This window comes from Puma concolor, chromosome B3, assembly GCF_028749965.1.
Source record: "Puma concolor isolate L17-30 chromosome B3, mPumCon1.1.hap2, whole genome shotgun sequence".
Lineage (NCBI taxonomy): Eukaryota > Metazoa > Chordata > Mammalia > Carnivora > Felidae > Puma > Puma concolor.
This window is the reverse complement of record NC_141672.1, coordinates 14692922-14711731: the sequence shown is the minus strand read 5'-3', so window position 1 is coordinate 14711731 and position 18810 is coordinate 14692922. Positions and strand designations below refer to the sequence as shown.

The following is an 18810-nucleotide window of genomic DNA, read 5'->3' as shown; positions in this document are numbered from 1 at the left end:
ACCAGCCACGGACACCCAACCGCTCTGCTACGCCAGCTGCTGTGGGGGGCCCTGGAATGCCATGATGAGTAAGACCCAGGCCCAGCCTTCTGGGACACTCAGGGACTCAGAGGCACCGAGGGACTCTGCTATCATCCATCAAATCCCCAAAACTCCCTGGAAGATTAACCAATGAAATCACATGATTTTTAATGCTATCACAGCAATTAAAATGGGAATACGCACATTATAGAACGGCACTGCCCAAGAGGACTTTCTGTGATAATGACATAATATGTACCCATGTGTCTAATACGGTAGCAACCAGCCACGTGACTTACTGGGCCCCTGAAATGTAGCTGATACCAGAACTAAATTTTTTATTTCATTTTAATTAAAATGGCCACATGTGGGGGCGCCTGGGTGGCTCAGTCGGTTATGTGTCTGGAACCGTCTGGCTCTTGGTTTTGGTTCAGGTCATGATCTCACGGTTCATGGGTTTGAGCCCTACATCAGGCTCTACCACTGACAGCGTGGAACCTGCCTGGGCTTCTCCCTTTCCCCACTCTCTCTCTCTCTGCCCCTTCCCTGCTCGCTCGCTCTCTCTCAGAATAAATAAACTTAAAATAAAATAAAATGGTCATATGTGGCTAGTGCCTACGTATTTGGACAACACAGTTCTAGAACGCTAAATGATAGTTAATGACAGCACTGGTTCAGCCTTTCTAAAGCCACCAGAATTTTCAGCCAGTGGCCTTATGACTACAACTGGTGTCCACTTCTCAAAAAAAGGTAATTCAAGATTATCCTGTACTTTCATTTTGTTTCCTAATTCTGAACATGCAGAATGGAAGAGGAGAAAAGTTCAATATTTAAAAATAAACAAACAGGATATATACATGGGTACAGCCACTCAGAAAACAGTTGGCAGTTTCTTATAAAACTAGACATGCACTTATTCAAAGACCTGGCAACTACAGTCTTTGGTGCTGATCCCAGAAAAATGAAAACCTACGTACACACTAACACCTGCACACTAACACCCACGGCAGCTTTATCCATAGTGGCCAAGCCCTGCAAACACTCCAAATGTCCCGCAGTAGTTGGTGAAACGAGCTGATTCGTCTACACCTACTATTCACAGTAAATGTGAATACACTATGGACGCGTCCAACAATTCAGACGGATCTCAGGGGAATGATGCTAGGTGAAAAAAAAAGTCAATCTTAAGAAGTCACACAGAACACAAATGTTGGTGAGGATGTGAAGAAACTGGAACCCTTGTGCACAGGTTGGGGAGAACAGAAGATGGTACAGTGCTCTGGAGAACAACATAGCGGTGCCTCGGAGAAGTTTTTAAAACTACCACATGATCCAGCATTGCCACTTCTGGGCACACGTGCAGAAGAACTCTAAGCAGGTTCTCAGAGACATGTGTACTCCATGTTCACAGCTGCAAAAGGTGAAGCAACCCAAGTGTCCGTGGACAGGTGAACGGATAAATAAAATGTGGATGCCATTCAGACTTAAAAAGGGGGTACTGAGGGCCGCCTGGGTGGCTCAGTCGGTTGAGCATCTGACTTCAGCTCCGGTCATGATCTCACGGTTTGTGAGTTCGAGCCCCTCATCAGTCTCTGTGCTGACAGCTCTGAGCCTGGAGCCTGCTTTGAGTTCGGTGTCTCCCTCTCTCTCTGCCCCTCCCTGCTCATGTCTTGTCTCTCTCTCAAAAACAAACAGTAAAAAAAATTTTAATTAAAAAAAAAAAAAGGAGGTACTAACACATGCTACACGTTGGACAAACCTGGAAGACATTATGCTAAGTGGAATAAGCCAGTCACAACACAACAAGTACTGTCTGATCCCACTTATCTGAGGTTCTTAAAATAGTCAAATTCAGAGACAGGAAGTAGCATGGTGGCCGTCAGCCGGGGTGGGGTAGGGTGGGGAGAGGAATGGGGAGTTACTGCCTAATGGGTACAGAGTGCCAGCTGGGCAAGATGAGGAGGTTGAGGAGATGGACAGAGGTGAAGACAGTTGCACAAGAGTGTGCACGTAGTTAATGCCACTGAGCCATATATTTTAAAATGCTTTTTAAGTGGTAAATTTTGTGTGTATTTTACAACAGGAAATTGTTTTAAAAAGTCACACGCCCTATGATTCCACGTATCTAACGTGTAAAATAACGTGACAACATAATAACAGGGGTGGAGGGCAGATCAGTGGTCCTCTGCGGTGGGCGTGGGGGCGGACATGGCTATCAGGCACAGCATCAGGGAGCCCGGTGGTGACGAATCGTTCTCCGACAACGGGGGTGGTTACAGGAAGCCATGCCTGCGATTAGGCTGCACAGCACCAAACACGCAAGCAAATGAGAGCTCGTCAAGCCATGAGATGCGGGGGTGCGCACGCACACTCACACACGCACGCACGCGCACACAGGGGACCGCCCCAGGGTCACTTCCAGGCTGTGCGACTGCACAGTCGCTGGTGGGCCCTGGGGCGGGGGGAGGGGGCACAAAACCTCCCTGTGTATTTTCCAACTTCCTGTGAATCTCTATTTCAAAATAAATGAGTAACAAGAACTCCAGAGAATTTAAAGGCATGATGTGTACATTAGCATTTTAAAGTTTATTTATTTATTCTGAGAGAAAGAGTGCGAGTGGAGGATGGGGAGAGAGAGAGAAAGAGAGAGAATCCCAAACAGGCTCTACACTATCAGCACAGAGCCCAATGTGGGGCTTGAACTCACAAACCATGAGATCATGACCTGAGCCCAAGTCAGGTGCTCAACCAACTAAGCCACCCAGGCGCCCTATACATTTGCATTTTAAACTCAATATTCTATCTATGGCTCAGTCGGCTGAGCGTCCGACTTTGGCTCAGGTCATGATCTCACAGTTTGTGGGTTCGAGCCCCGCATTGGGCTCTGTGCTGACGGCTCGGAGCCCTGGAGCCTGCTTGGGATTCTGCGTCTCCCTCCCTCTCTGTCCCTCCCCCACTCATGCTGTCTCTCAGAAATAAAAATGTTTAAAAAAATTTTTTAATAAATAAAATAAACTCAATATTCTATCTAAACACTCTTCTGAGTTATCAAAGAAAGGTAAAATTTAACTATTTATCACCTTCTTCTAAAGACTTACATTTAAGGTAACCCTTTAACCACACTGAAAACCTCTCACCATTAAGAGAAATCACCTGTGAGTCACACATCAGACTTAGATACCTGAACTTATTACATTAGAAATTCAAAAGATTACATGGTTTTGGAAAGACATATATAAATATGTAACAACACAGACTAACAGAAAGTGAGGGTGAGAGAGAAGAAATAAGCTGTGATGTATGAAGAAAAAACACCTCAGAATCAATGATAAATACCAACTACACTCTAAATGCTGACCTTGTCAAGATGGACAAGAAAACTTAAAAATAAAGCAAAAACAAAGAATAGTTATCATTTCATTTTTCTGGAAACAAGAAACGGTCAGCCTTTCTTCTGATCCTGTTGGTTTTCTGGAAGGATCCCACTAAATTCATTTAACTCAATAGAAGATTCTCCATAACGGAAACGCCAACTTATGTCCGTAACTTGACATTAAAAATCAGGGTTTTACCACTTGCATTACCTTTCTGGGAAAACAAACTTCACATCTGATTATGAGTAACTATTGGACCTTTGAGCACCTTTCAGAGAAGTAATGTTAACTTGGTCCCTGGACACTGCTATGAGAATTCTACTTTCTTCTCACAGAACATGGTAAACCTTAGAACATAAATTCCATGCACTTTAAGAGTCTTGCCCATTAAAACAAAAACAAAAAAGCAGCCGAAACACAGAGAGGCATGCTGAGCTGGTAACTCAAAGAGAAGTTACCACCAGAAAGACTTCCATTTTCTGGTCCTTCATGGGTCTTGCAGACTCACTGGCTTAAGAGGGTAATACCTACAAACATTTTGCCCTGCAGGTCATTTTTCTTCATATAGGAACCCCTGGTGAGCCTGAAGAAGGTTTCCAGTTCTCTTTGGGAATAACACTCCGGGAGAGTCAAAATAGCTGAGCCAAGCGAGTGTGACCTTCCCTGTGCCCCAGCAAAGCTGCTCCGGGCACCTGAAGGGCCAGACAGGCCGCCCAGCCTGGAGCGCTGCACAGCCACACTGACCACGGCTAATCCAGAGTTTTCGTTCCTCAGGTGAAGAAGCCATGGCCAGAAGGGTGACGTGTGTGAGGAGGGGCCCCCTTGCACTTTCAACAAAACCAGGGTGTGAAATCCCAAGGAGCTGAGAGCTGCACTGGCCAGTACGACAGCCGTGCACATGCGGCTACGGGGCCCTTGGAAGTGGCAAGTCTGAACTGAAATGTGCTAGAAAGTGTAAGATACACACCAGACTTCAAAGAGCTTGTATGAAAAAAAAAATGCAAACTATCCCAATGTTTAAATTATTAGTTACATGTTGAAATATTAAGGTTTTGACACACTGGGTTAAACAAAATATATTCCCATTAATTTCACCATTTTACCTTTTTATTATTATTTTTAGTTTTTTATGTTTATTTATTTATTTTTTTGAGAGAGGGGGAGGGAGAGAGAAATCCCAAGCAGGCTTCGCACTGTCAGCATGGAGCCCGATGAAGGGCTCAAACCCACGAAACCATGAGGCCATGACCTGAGCCGAAAGCAAAAGTTGGACGCTTAACCGACTGAGCCACCCAGGCGCCCCACCATTTTACATTTTCAATGTGGCTCCTAGAAAATGTAAAGTTATTTTTGTGGCTCGAATTATGTTTTCTATTGGACAGTGGTGTCTTAGGGTGTAAATCTGGAACGTGCTTTGGGGTCACTTAGAATGAGTTACACAAATGCTGGTTAATATTTCACAGTATTCCTAAACAGGCAAGTGTTTGTCAAAGGATTTGTTGGTCTGTCCACTGCCAAGGAAAGAGAAAGACTGACTTAAGTACACACTAAATGGGGCAGGGAGAGGGGGGATTAGTAACAAGATTACTTCTTCAGGAGCAACCTTATAAAAGGAAAAATGAAAATTACTGCCCTTGGAAAGAAACTCGAACCCTCCAAAGGCCTGGGGGGTTGAGTGAAAGACCCTAAGGGTGAGGGACAGTCTATTCTCCAAATGCAACCACTTGATGTATTTTTGACATTCAATGTTCTTCAGGACTAATAAACAGCTTACACATATAAAGAAATAATCATGAAGATACGAAAACACATTCCAGAAGAAAAAGGCGGAGGCATACGCATCCTGAGAGGCGCCTTACCTGGACTGATGACCACCCAGCCGCCCCGCTCCTGCTGGTGCATCCACGCTCTCCAGCCTCGGGCACCCTTCTCGCCAACCCGGGGCTCCCCACTGTCCCAGAAGGGCTCAAAGAATTCCACCTGTTCAGGTTGAAAATATGGAGGTTAGCCTAAGTTGTACAAAACTGCTGAGTCACTGAGCAGAGTGCGTTCTGACTGGCCTAAGAGGGGCTCATGGCAGAAATCTTGCTCGCCATCAGTCTTCCTAGTAGATATGGGATACATCCCCAAAATAGAAAAAAATAATTACGTAGTGTGGTGGGCAGCCTCCAAAATAGCCTCCCAGGACCCTGACCCCTGCCCTGTGGCTTTCACACCCCTGAGCGAGGGCTGGACCCAGTGACTTACAACGAACACAATACGGCAAAAAGTGACAAGCTACCACTTCTGAGAACCAGTGACAAAAAGACCAGCCGTGGTCACCGAGAAGGGCCTCCAGCTGAGTGGGAGAGGAATGGTTTCCCAGCTCTGACCCTGCTGTAGAACAGTCTAACTGGGAACAGTGACACTGCCAGTTCCCTTAAAGCCACTGGGCCCCTGAATACCTGAAATCATGTTGCTTTCCAGGCCTTCTGTGGGGAAGGGGGTTGATTCAAAGTTTCAACAGGACAGCCTGGGAGCTCCTGATGGCATGACCTCTCAACTCTGTGTTCCTAACTGGCACAGTGCCCAATACATAGTAGGGACTCAATAAACGCTTGTCGGCAGAGAATGGCACATGGCAGGCATCTGGTGAAGAAAATGGCCTGCGTGTTAAAGCCAGGCCCTGGGATCACACCTCAGCTCTCATGCGTTTGGGGCATTAGGTCCGCTGTGTGTGGACCCCAGTTCAGTGCGGTAATTCCCCGTGGAAGAGAAGTGATCACAGCCACGAACAGGAGAGCAATCGTCTCGTCAGCTGACAATAAGGACTTTAAAAGTGAACCAACGACTTGCTCAATGGAAGCTTTTATAAGAAACGTTTTGAAGAGGACGAGGTGGCCCACGGCCCAGGAGCCGCAGGACCGTCCAGCCTGAGCCTGGAGGAGCACCACACACACCGGGAAGAGGGCTGGGTCCCCGCACCGAGGGCCCGTCAGCCGTGTCGGGAAGGGGAGCTGGGAAGACCACCCCCCTCTCCACGGGTCTTGTTCTTCCAGGAGGGATCGAAGAAAGTCACTCAAGAAAAAGAAGTGTATCTTTTTTTTTTTTAAGTGTGACGGTGATAACCAATTTATTCATCCCATTGAAACAGACCAGACTCTGCTTCTTTGATGTTATGCCGTGTACGGTAACGAGGTCTCTCAGTTATAAAGATATGGTACGTCATCAAAGAAAAAGCCTTATTTCAAAGTTGCCTTGCAAGTGCTTTGAGACTACGTGTGCTACTAATATTTAAAATCTCCAGAGTGTGCAACAGTGGACACTCTGGGCGAGTGGCTCTTGACGCTTCATAGTCCCGGGCAGTGCCCTCCCCACAAGTCGCCGTCCTCATCACAGACAGCGAGTGTCGGCAAAGGGCGGCAATGAGGGCCATTCCGATCCTGCCCCCGCAAGCACACACCCTGTGCCCCGCAGTCAGCTAAGACTCACGTCTACGGCACGGCATATTCCTAAAATAGCAAAGCACGTCTTAAAATAATGTTGTTATCCGGCTTATCATACTGCTAATCAGTTATACTAATATTAACCAATATTCTTTAACCCAATTTTGCCTAGGAAAAAACAGATCAAAATAATGATGATAAAAATAGTCTTCAAATGCAATTCATGGACATTCCACAAGATGGAGACCTCAGCCTCTCAAGACCTCTGTTTAAGTTCACCATAAATTCAGCTATCCTACCCATCTTCCACCAGAGCCCCTTCGCAAAGCAGGAAACTGAGATTTCTTCCAAGGAAAAAGGGAAAGGAAGGCTTTCTTATACGGCTCTGCGGTAGAATGTTTTTACTGCTTCAACATCACAAATATGGGCAATGTTCATGCGTCACCTAAATGACAACAGATCCCCCATTAGGACGTGTGTTGACAAACCACCACCAAGTAACAGCGTTTGCAATTCCCACGAAGATCTTAGGTGGTGGAAATGTTAACTGGGGAAACGACGTAAGACCGAATTTCAAATGCACGAAGGTAGGACAGAGTTAAGATGTGACTTCAGAAGCGTAACAATTGCTTCTCTGCCTGGTGAGGACAACGAGCACTGAAACAAAGCTCCTAAGAAAAAAGGGGGGGACATAGTGAGTCTTTATATGGGGCGGGGGGGGAATCCTTCATCTCTCCATGTTTCACCACCTTCATTATGGAATTTTCCTTGGATCACCACAATACTCTGAGAAATAATTCTCAGCAAGACTGATACAAAGGAGGACAGGATATTTGAAAAACACCAGCACCATCTCCCAGGATCCACACTTGCCCCCAGAAGAGAGAAGAACGGGAGAGGAAGGAGAGAGGGAGGTGGGCCACGCAACCAGAACCCCCACCTGTCCTTTGGTGGGCAGGTCTTTCACACTGTCGGGTTTGAAGAAGGTGAAGTCGACCATGGCCTGGAACAGAGAGACCGCCTTCTCAGAGTGACCAGCCTGCCGCAGGAAGTGGCATTGCTGAAGAAAGAGACCTGAAAACGGGGAGAGAAGGGAGACTCCTGTTAACAGCATCAAAGGGAAAGAACACAGCTTCTAAAGCATGCATTCTGGGGCTCCGGGGTAGCTCAGTCGGTTGTCTCCGACTCTTGATTTTGGCTCAGGTCATGATCCCAGGGTCATGGGATCGGGCCCCACATCGGGCTCTGTGCTCAGCATGGAACCTGCTTGAGATATTCTCTCCTTCCCTCCTTCCCTCCCTCTCTCTCCCTCTCTCTCTCTCTCTCTCATCACCCTCTGCCCTTCCCCCTGCCCCTCTTCCCCTCTCCCCCCGCCCCCTACCTTCCTTGTGCACACTCACTCACACTCTCTTTCTAAAAATAAATAAAAAACAAACAAAAATGTGCATTTCCACACCGAGAATATCTTTTCTCCAAATTTAGTTACTGTGGTAATTTCAAAGCTGTAATAACACATGTCCTTATTAAAAAGGATTCACAATGGTACTGTAATCAAATGATGTACATTTATCCCAATTTTTATATGAAACCATCGTGGAATACAAATACTGACAAAAACTACATATGTTATAGGAAAAGACGGCAAAAGGTTGGTCTGAACAGTTAATCAAATATTCAAAGCTCATTATGCCACGAAAAATTCTCGGGAGAGGATGATGTAGGTTGTCATCAGAAAGCAGAGAAGTGTGCCGAAAGCTAGATGGCAGTAACCATCGGCAGCTTTCATCATCTCTTCAGAGTCAGCTGTAAGCAAATCAGGGTTCCATGCTCGAAGACGTTGGTTTGTCTCAACTGTGGTACAATTCCATTTACTAAATACTACTAAGCTGTATGAGCATACCGCGAACGATATCAAACATGTTTATTATTTCTGGAGCAATATATTTCTATCTTTAGAAGGTAACAGAAATAGCAAGGTTTTGATCAAATAAATGCCTGCTGTGTGCCACACACTGAGCTGTCTCAGGTAATGTGCAGGTAATGTGCTCAATAACCCTCCAAAACAAGTACTATACCACTGGTGCTGAGGGAGAAACTGGCACTCAACCAGGTTCACGAACAGGCAAGGTTACCAGGGAAGGGCAAACCCAGGGTTCGAGTCAAGAGTGATATTCTCCAGCTCCTGCTTCACATGCTGCCTTTGGTAGCTCACTACTGGACACAGTTTCTATTCTAGCCTCCTTTGGGACACACCAGAATGGTTAACAGCAAAATAAGAGCTGCTGCTATGCAGGGGCGCCTGGGTGGCTCAGTCGGTTTAGCATCCGACTTCGGCTCAGGTCATGATCTCGCAGTTTGTGGGTTCAAGCCCTGTGTTGGGCTCTGGGCTGACAGCTCGGAGCCTGGAGCCTGCTTCCGATTCTGTCTCCCCCCGCCCCCGCCCCCCCCCCCCACCCCTCCACCCGCTCACGCTCTGTCTCTCTCTCAAAAATAAACATTAAAAAGAGGGGAGCGCCTGGGTGGCTCAGTCGATTAAGCATCCAACTTCAGCTCAGGTCATGAATTCCATGAACTCGTCAGTTCTTGGGTTTGAGCCTCGCGTCGGGCTCTGTGCTGACAGCTCAGAGCCTGGAGCCTGCTTCAGATTCTGTGTCTCCCTCTCCCTCTGTTCCTCTCTCTCTCTCTCTCTCTCTCAAATAAAGATAAAAAAAAAAAAAAAAAAAAAAAAAAAAAGAACTGCATCTACACAACGACCTGCAGTCAGCTGGGGCTTCCCCCTGAACACCACAGCCTGAGATCCTAGAACGGGGGAGACGGCCAGACAAGCACCTCCACAGAGAAGGTCACGGACAGCCAGAACATTCCAGACTTCTCTAGGTTTCCTCGGTTAACAAGCAGAAAGGCTGGAACTTCCAGACCAGTGATACTTCTCTAACTTTACTGGCTCTAATGCCCACCCCACCACCCCCCGCCCCCGACCAAGAAGCTGGAAAGGGGAACATCTGTGGTAATCACAAGGAATTCCAATACTTTCTTGTTTAAATCAGTTTTATCCATGTCGACACTTCTAAAGTAAAGCAAAACTAAGTGTTCATTTCTGACGAAAGCCAAAAGAAAGGAGAGCTCCCCCCAGACAAAGGGATCTGGTCCTCGGCTTCTTACCAAACATGGCGTCCTCGGTGCCTGGCAGGGCGGGGTGCGATAAGATGCTGCCGTCCTTCACGGCAGACAAGGTGCTCAAGCACTTGCCATACAGACCGTGAATTTTTGACACCGTAAAGGTGCTAAACTGGCTCTGGCAAAATAAAAGGTATTTCTGCCACAGGGCTGTATCGTTGGGATGCAGAAAGATCAGTTTCTGCCACTCTTTGGCCAGGGCGGAGGGCTCCCAGAACTCGGAGCAGAGCTTCAGCTTGGCGAGTTTCAGGTCCACGCTGCTCTGGTTGCTTTCGATGGCCCGCTCCAGGATGGCCAGCTTCTTCTCCAGAACGAGCCTCAGAGACCGCTTCCGCTTTTCCTGCTCTCCTTCCTCGATGGCATACAGGCCAGGGCTCTTTATGACCTCGTCCTCCAGACAAAAACATCAAGTTACAAATGCGAACGGCAGTAGGGGAGGCTCAAACGCTCACCGCCAGGACAGAGACGCTCACAGCCCTTCCGGGCCGCACCGCCCGTCACCTCTCAGAATCAATCGTTAGTCCTGCTTTCTTGATAAGCATTTATCAGTGTTTTGTTTTGTTTTGTTTTTGTCTTGAGTGGAAACTCTGCTACTGGGGCACCTATGTCACCTGGTATGTTTGATCTTGCGTTTATTTCCCTGTCTACGCTCCGGCATTTCAAACTTCGATCACGTATCAATAGCCAGGGTGCAGTATCTTGGAAACTGCTTCCCAAGAGCCAACTTTACCAATAAAACAGCCAAATGTGAGGCAAAATAGGATAATGGTACATGTGGTTCAGCAACAGAGAAGTAGGACGAAGACAAAGCCATGTACTTTGGGACGGGAGCAGCACAGCTCTGACCAGGGAATGGTGTGAACACCACCTTCTCCCCTGGACTCTGCGTGTTTTGCGCGCTGTCTATACCTCACGGGTACATCTCCCTGCCTGGTGAACGTCTACTCTTCTTTCCAGATTCGGGTCAGATTTCACCTTCTTCTGGAAGCCCTTTCTCACTCCCCAGTAGCAGGTCACTCCCTCATCCCACCCCCAAGTTCTGCACGGAAGCACGCGCTACCCCACACTGCATTTATTCAGTCTGACCAAGTTCAGGGCGAGGGCTCCAGTCTAATCATCCTCAAACGCCCAGTGCCAGGGCTCCTCCCAGGGGCTCGAAAACCGCGGCACAGCAAATCTGTTTTCCCCAAACTAGGACAGTCACTCCGGTAAGAGAACTGGGACGGCGACACTTACCTGAAAAGCAACAAATGCCATCCACAGCTGAATATCCCGGGGATTCTCCCGAACTCTCCTGTTAAACTCCTCCACCTTGGCCTTGAGCAGGGCATGCTCTCTGTCTGTCTGTGAGTCTGGCCGCTTTGATTCTTGCTCTGAAGGACCCTGTCCTTGTAACCACTGCGTGGTGGACTGATCGTAAATCCCCAGAGGGTTCAGCCAGGTCGTAACGGGAGGAACCACATCATCCGAGCCCTTCACTGGGATAAATGAGACCGGCTCAGATGAGGGAGGTTCGGTTTTACCGCCAACGGCGACTCCGTCAACGTTCATCAGTCCCACGCTCTTCTTCGTGAAATAGCGCTCGACATGCTTGTGTGAGTGCTTCTTTTCTGTGGCAGCCCCCTCCCAGGATATGCACTGCTTCTTAGGGTTAATGCCAAGGCAGGAGTCCCCTTTCCTCTTGTATCTTATATTTGAAAAAGAAAAGAAGACACCGAGGGCGTTATGTGCACGGCCTCTGCACAGGCGAAGGCTCAGCTCAGCAGACCTCAGCTCTCGTTAGACAAGTTAACTGCATGTATTCAAATTCACCTCACCTTCAAACTGTTTCTATTCAGAGAAATATGAGAATTAGCAATTAACTTTTTCTGTGTTTGACTTATTCCCCTAAACACTTCAATTCTTTGTTAACATCTCATGAATTTAAGATCATGCCTGTCCTCCAGATTCTAGTAATTTCTGTCTTCCTGGAGCTTTGTAAAGTACTGCCCCACACGTTTTGTCATCAGTCATCACAATCATACATACCCAGGCAAGGGAGAAATCCTCATCCCCTTTTACACCATTGCTAAGGATACTGAAACCCTGGGTGATAATGTGTCATCTGTCTCCTAGACCAATCCCTTTTCTTCAATGTGGTCCTGCATCTCCACTTAAGAAGAAAATGGAGAGGGCTAAAATTGTAGTTTTAGTCCTGAAACAAAAGTATATTGGACAAAGTTACATTTGGCTAGTTTCTACTCTAGGGGAAAAGAGTCTGGGTTCTAAAATGCTTTTATGGGACATGTAGATGTCCCCAGAATTACAAACACAGGACCACCGAGTATCTGCACAAAAGCTAAGGGAAAGTGTGCACTTTTCTGTACATATGTTATACAAACAGTCAAGTAAAAAATGGGCAAAAGATCTGGAAGGAATTCACCAAAGAGGACATGAATGGCCAATAAGCACACGCAGAACTGCTCAACACCATTAGTCATGACGGAAACGCAAGTTAAAACTACGAGATACACAGCATACCCACCAGAACTGCTAAAATTAAACACTGACTCTCATGTGCTGTTAGTGAGAATGTGAGTTGGTACAATCACTTCGGGGAAAGGTCTGTAAACTAAACTTAGACTTACCAACTGTGACCCAGCGATTCTATTTTAGGTATTCACCCAAGAAAAAGGAAACTGCATTTCTACACAAAGACTTGTGCTCAAATATTCTCAGTAGCTCTATTCATAACAGCCAAATACTGCAGAGTCCAGACGCTCAGCAATGAAAGAACAGATAAACAACGGTATGGCCACACAATAGAGGACGACCGGCAGCGAAAAGCAACGAAGTACCGATAAATGCCACAATGTGGCTGAATCTCCAAAACATCACACTGAATGAAAGGAGCCAGACACGAAAGGGTGCAGACTCCATGATTTCATTTAGACGGAATTCCAGAACAGGCAACGCTAGTTAATGATGGGGAAAAAATCAGAACAGCAACTGCCCCTGGGGAGATGGGGAGGGGACTGAATGGAAAAGAGCATGAGGAGACGTTCCGGGGTCACGTTAATGTTCTATATTTTCATAGGGGGCTGGGTTATACAGGTGTATCATGAAGATTTGTGTGTTACACTGTATGCAAATTTTAAGTCAAAAGAAAAAAATGAAACAAATCTTGAATGCTAGTTAATGACATGCATTCTGAAGCATGGAGGGGGCAGCATACTGATGCTGGCATCAAATGAACAAGGTGGGTTAGAGGATGGACGAACAGATAAATATGTGATCAGGCGAGGGCAGCAAGATGTTAATGGCAGAACGTAGAGGGTGGGAATATGAGCTTCTTTCAACTGGTGCTGTATTTTTTTTTTTTTTTAATTTTCGTTAACATAATGCTGTGGGGAGCAGCATGAGGAGGAGAGAGCTGCCGCTGTCTACTGTCCTCTTCCAGAAAAATCTGTCTCCACCATCTCCTGGTCGAGGCCCAGCAGCTCCTTTGCCTCCCCATAGTCAACAGGTGCCTGTGAAGCCTCCCTCACCGCTCACACACGCCCGTTCTCTTTATCGTCTCCCCTGGCTCCTCCTAGGTTACTTCCTGACGGTCTCTCCCCAGCCTAGTCCATAGAGTGGTCAAAACAATTTTAAGGTCTCCCCTTCATGACTATTTTGTTTTCACTAAAAATGAATGGTACTACGACATTCACATAATCTCTTAAAAAATGTTTACAGAGTTTTCTGATGTTAAAGTGCATTTTGTAAAACCGATTTTAAGAGCTGTACTTTATAACAGATGAAAATGATAAAGGAGAAGGAAAACAATCTTACTGATATATATCAAGTGCCTACTTTCAGATATGTGAAAATAGTTTTTTTTTTTTTTAATTTTTTTTTTAATTTTTTTTTTTTTTTTTTAACGTTTATTTATTTTTGGGACAGAGAGAGACAGAGCATGAACGGGGGAGGGGCAGAGAGAGAGGGAGACACAGAATCGGAAACAGGCTCCAGGCTCTGAGCCATCAGCCCAGAGCCTGACGCGGGGCTCGAACTCCCGGACCGCGAGATCGTGACCTGGCTGAAGTCAGACGCCTAACCAACTGCGCCACCCAGGCACCCCGAAAATAGTTTTAAAAATAGTTGATGTTAGGGGCATCTGGGAGGCTCCGTCGGTTAAGCGTCCGACTTTGGCTCAGGTCATGATCTCACAGTTCGTGGGTTCGAGCCCCGCATCGGGCTCTGTGCTGACAGCTCGGAGCCTGGAGCCTGCTTCTGATTCTGTGTCTCCCTCTCTCTCTGCCCCTCCCCTGCTCACATTCTGTCTCTGTCTCTCAAAAACAAAATAAATGTAAAAATAATAATAATAATAATTTATAAAAAAAATAGTTGATATTAGGGGCATCTGGGAGGCTCAGTCGGTTAACCGTCCGACTTCGGCTCAGGTCATCATCTCAAGGCTCGTGGGTTCGAGGCCCGTGTAGGGCTCTGTGCTGACAGCTCAGAGCCTGGAGCCTGCTTCGGATTCTGTGTCTTCTTCTCTCTCTGCCCCTCCCCTGCTCATGCTCTGTCTCTCAAAAATAAATAAATGTTAAAAATAGTTGATATTATGGCTTCAGGCTTTCCTCCCTACTTTAAGCACTTTGCCACACCATTAGTTTTAGCAAATATCATTTTTATTGTAAAGCTTTAAATTGGCCCACTGGAGGGGTAAGCCCTCATTTAAGTTAACGTCCTTCTATTTGGGTTTTATCTAATTTATCACTTGTCATAGAATCTTAATTGGGCAAAACCTAGGATGTAATTTAATGCAATATTCCTCCAAAGGAAGGCATGTTTCCTGTAAAATCCTTATCAAATAGTCAGCTGGTCTTACCTGAATAATTCCAGAAGGAATTATTGGAGATTCAGTGAAGGATATCAATGGACATTTAATTTAAATGAATTCAGCTATTAAGGAAAAGGGAAGGGATGGGAAGGGAAGAGAAGGGAAGAAAGACAAGAAAAAGGGACAGGGTATGGGAAAAGAATATATTTAAATCAAGCATATAATTCTGCCCTGAATCCACTGAGTGGCTCTGAGTCCCAGAGTGAGCTGTGCAATAATAAATTTGCCTTTCTTTCAGTGACTTCAATTCACACATGGCTCTCATGGTGGCAGTCACCTGGGTCCACATTCCAACCCCATCATTTACTAACAAGATGACCCTGACCAAGCTATTTCAAACAAAAAACAAAAACCTGTCTGTGCCTCAGTTTCCTCATCTGTGAAACGGAAATAATGGTACCCATGTCATAGAAGAGCAGGGACGATCAAAAAAGTTTATAAATTTGAAGTCCTTAGCCATATAATAAGGACTAGGTAAGTTTAAGTTATTATTATTTTATAAGACTTGGCTCTCAAACATAAGCCAACTATTTCATCTGGTATACAGCCAAAGAAACAATCCATTCCAAAAATGGATTAAAACTGAGCTGAACTTCACTGACAGCCAGGATGTTAGTCCTAAGGCATTTTCCGAAGGTAATTCTGACTCTTATACACAAACCCTAGGTCCCGTTCACTACAATACTCTAACACACACCAGGTCACTGCTGGGATGCTCCCACGATGAGAACATTTGCTCTGATACTGAGCCCAATCTTTCTGGAACTTCCACTCATTGGTCCTGGCTCTGCCTTCCCAAGTTACACAGAACGTTGCCAACCCACCTTCCAAAGACGGTCCAGCAAAGCTTAAAAGACAGTGACCATGCTGCTGTCACAAGCCAAATACCCACAAGCCCTCATCTGGTCCTCACAGGACAGTGCTAGCCAAGTCCTCTCAATGCTCCTGAGTTGTCACTGCCCCTAAGTGTGAAAATTCACAGCCTGACAAAACACCCCCTGTTCTCTGACCAACTCCCAATGCTGTGGGATCAATACCTTCCGAGATCTGGACATTTAACAGCTGTACAGCCATTAATCCGGTCAAGACTTATCTCCCCTAAACTTTAGGAATTAACTGGAAAATAACACCAATGCCCAAGCCCTTCCCATAGTATCTTTGCAATTCAAATGAATAAACTTGTCTCATTACTCTCTTCCTAAGATCTGGGCCGTTCATTAGCACAGATTTAAGAGCCACTCACTGTGAATACTTTTCCCTTTTCATCTATTAATAAATAATGCCTCTTTTTATTTTTGCAAACTGATTTCTAATTCATATCCATTATCTCTGATATCTCAGTGCAAGACTCAGCAGGAGTTAACAAATGAAGAAACAGAGGCTCAGACAGGGTAAGGGATTCACCTGGGATTCCATTATTAGTCAACGGCAAAGTCCATTTCCCAATCTAGAACACAGCCTACCAGACAACCAGGCCCATCTTTACTTGGGGACAGCAAAAGAACATTACTGGTTCGAGGAACACAGGTTCCCAAAAAAGCCGCTTCCAGGCAGTATGATCTCCGGAGGCTACGTAACCTGTCTGAGGTTGCTTTCCTCGTTCGGAAAAGAAGAGTGCGGCCCTCCTCACACAGCAGCTGGAGGGTCAGACAGGCTAACGGGAGTGAAAGAGCAGGCTGGGCCGGTGCGTGCTGGCCTCCCCATCTTTGGCTGGGTCCTCCCACGTCTGTGGCGTGGAAAATCTAACGAGACTTTGAGGAGCAGGAAAATAACTCAAAAATATATGAATACACTTCAACAGTCATGCCTCTCAGACGTGACAGTACGCAGCTGTAAATACACACTAAAATCTTATGGATATAAACACATCGTAAAGGAAATCTTTGTTGGAATCACTTATGTGGTGAGGAAGAACGTCATGATGAATGGCAACCATGAAAATTGGGAGGTGCAGCAAAGTAATGGAAACTGACAGTTTAAAAAGTAATCAGCTGGGGCGCCTGGGTGGCGCAGTCGGTTAAGCGTCCGACTTCAGCCAGGTCACGATCTCGCGGTCCGTGGGTTCGAGCCCCGCGTCGGGCTCTGGGCTGATGGCTCAGAGCCTGGAGCCTGTTTCCGGTTCTGTGTCTCCCTCTCTCTCTGCCCCTCCCCCGTTCATGCTCTGTCTCTCTCTCTGTCCCAAAAACAAATAAAAAAAAAAAAAAAGAAAAGAAAAAGTAATCAGCTTATAAAGAACGATAATGGTCTCCCCTTGGCTTTATATTCCAATATTCTCTACCTTCAACTTTCATTACCTGTAAGCTGTTTGGGAACAGAGATTGGGTGTCACTGTTCTTCGTGTCCTGACAGTGTCCTACAACTACTAAGTGTCTAAGGGATTTAAGAAGCATTTAAATATTTTTGATTGGCAGGCTAGAAAAGTTTAATGAACTAATTACTGAAGCAAATACCATCACCCGTTTTTTATCTGGTGATGTACACTAGAAACATTTTGAAAAAGTCGTTACTATTTAATGTCTTTTTTTTTAAGTGGCTTACGTGGGGGAGAGATAAATAAAAGTCTTCATAACTTTTAAAAACGGCATATAGATCAGGGGCACCTGGGTGGCTCAATGAGTTCAGAGTCCCACTTCAGCTCAGGTCATGATCTCATGGTTTGTGGGTTCGAGCCCCGCGTCGGGCTCTGTGCTGACAGCTCAGAGCCTGGAGCCTGCTTCAGACTGTGTCTCCCTCTCTCTCTGCCCCTCCCCTGCTCACCCTCTGTCTCTCGTTCTCTCAAAATCAAACATTTAAAAAAAAAAATGGCATACAGATCAGACAAAATGGTTTCTGGATAGTTTGTCACAATTACTTACTTCAAGGTATTTTTAGAGTAACTCATTCAACAAATATTTACTAAAAACCTATTACAAAGGAGACTGGATCCTGACCTCAAGGTTTAAGCTTTCATTTCAGAATGTGAGAGATAAGACACATATGTCAATACCTCGCCACCCCCCGGAATCTAGAAGGGATGGGAGCAGACAGAGACGATGCAGACAGGGCTCAAGGGGGGGCGGGGGGAGACAAGTTACTTCCCACCAGTGAAAATCAGGAAAGACACCGTGACGGATACCTTGCTATATCTCCTCGGTAGAGAGACTTATACTCCCAGTTTGCAGGATCCGGTTTCTTATCTGTTCTGAAGGTTTCCCCTGTGAGAGCCTGAACGTCCTCAAGCCAGACGCAGCGGTGCCCAGTATCAGCGACGGCGTTCCCTTCTCGGCTGTGGGGCAGAGGAAGGTGAAGCACAAAAGGGACATCTAGTTACACGGCCCACCTTTTCAGAAGTACGGAAGGTAAACATTTCAAACTCCGCACGGCATCAAAGTGCTTAAATGCATAAAATGAAAGGCGCATGTGTCACAAAGATGGAAAAAACTTTAAAATATAAAGCAAAAACTGTCAACGCTAAGTGGCATCTTACCAAGAAGTCAGCCTACCTCAGAAATTAACCCGATATAGCTGTTCAAGTATTCCATTAAATGACTGTAACTAGAATTTCAAGCATATTTGGTAAACAAGTGGGCTGCCCTTGCTTAGCCTAAATCATCCAAAAGCGCTCCGGTTATTCCAGCCGAATCTTGGCAACAACAGCAAAGCTGCAGCTCTGAATGGGTCAGTCTCAGACATCACTGAGGCTTGGGCTGAGTCTTGTTTGGACAGCTGGGCTCTGTGGACGGTGCCTCGGCCTTGTGTGCTGACCCCCCCTTACAAAAGGGCAGAGAGAGTCCACTGTGAGACCAGACCCTTCGGTACCCCCAGAACCAACTAGAGAGTGGGCAGACTTCCTGCCAAGATGCGCATGGAATCACTTCCCAGGAGTCAAATGAGAGCGAAGGCAAGTCTTTCTGGCATCTAACATCCTCCCTGCTCTGAAGATCAGCTCATAATGCTGCTGACACAC

General features: G+C 46.1%; 1 protein-coding gene across 4 annotated transcripts in view; it reads right to left on the bottom strand.

The window, feature by feature from the left end:
• NRDE2 (NRDE-2, necessary for RNA interference, domain containing) overlaps positions 1 to 18810 on the bottom strand; it is a 50472-nt gene that overhangs the window by 13566 nt on the left and 18096 nt on the right. For all 4 annotated transcript variants that reach the window (XR_015252085.1, XM_086709028.1, XM_086709030.1 and 1 more), the window contains exons 4-8: positions 17980 to 18129; positions 11234 to 11684; positions 9983 to 10388; positions 7761 to 7894; positions 5255 to 5375 (exon numbers count right to left, since the gene is read on the bottom strand). Coding sequence is in view for 3 of the 4 variants with exons in the window: in XM_086709028.1 (XP_086565154.1) it covers positions 5255 to 5375; positions 7761 to 7894; positions 9983 to 10388; positions 11234 to 11684; positions 17980 to 18129 (1262 nt within the window). In the remaining variant the exon portion in view is untranslated. The remainder of the gene's footprint in view (positions 1 to 5254; positions 5376 to 7760; positions 7895 to 9982; positions 10389 to 11233; positions 11685 to 17979; positions 18130 to 18810) is intronic.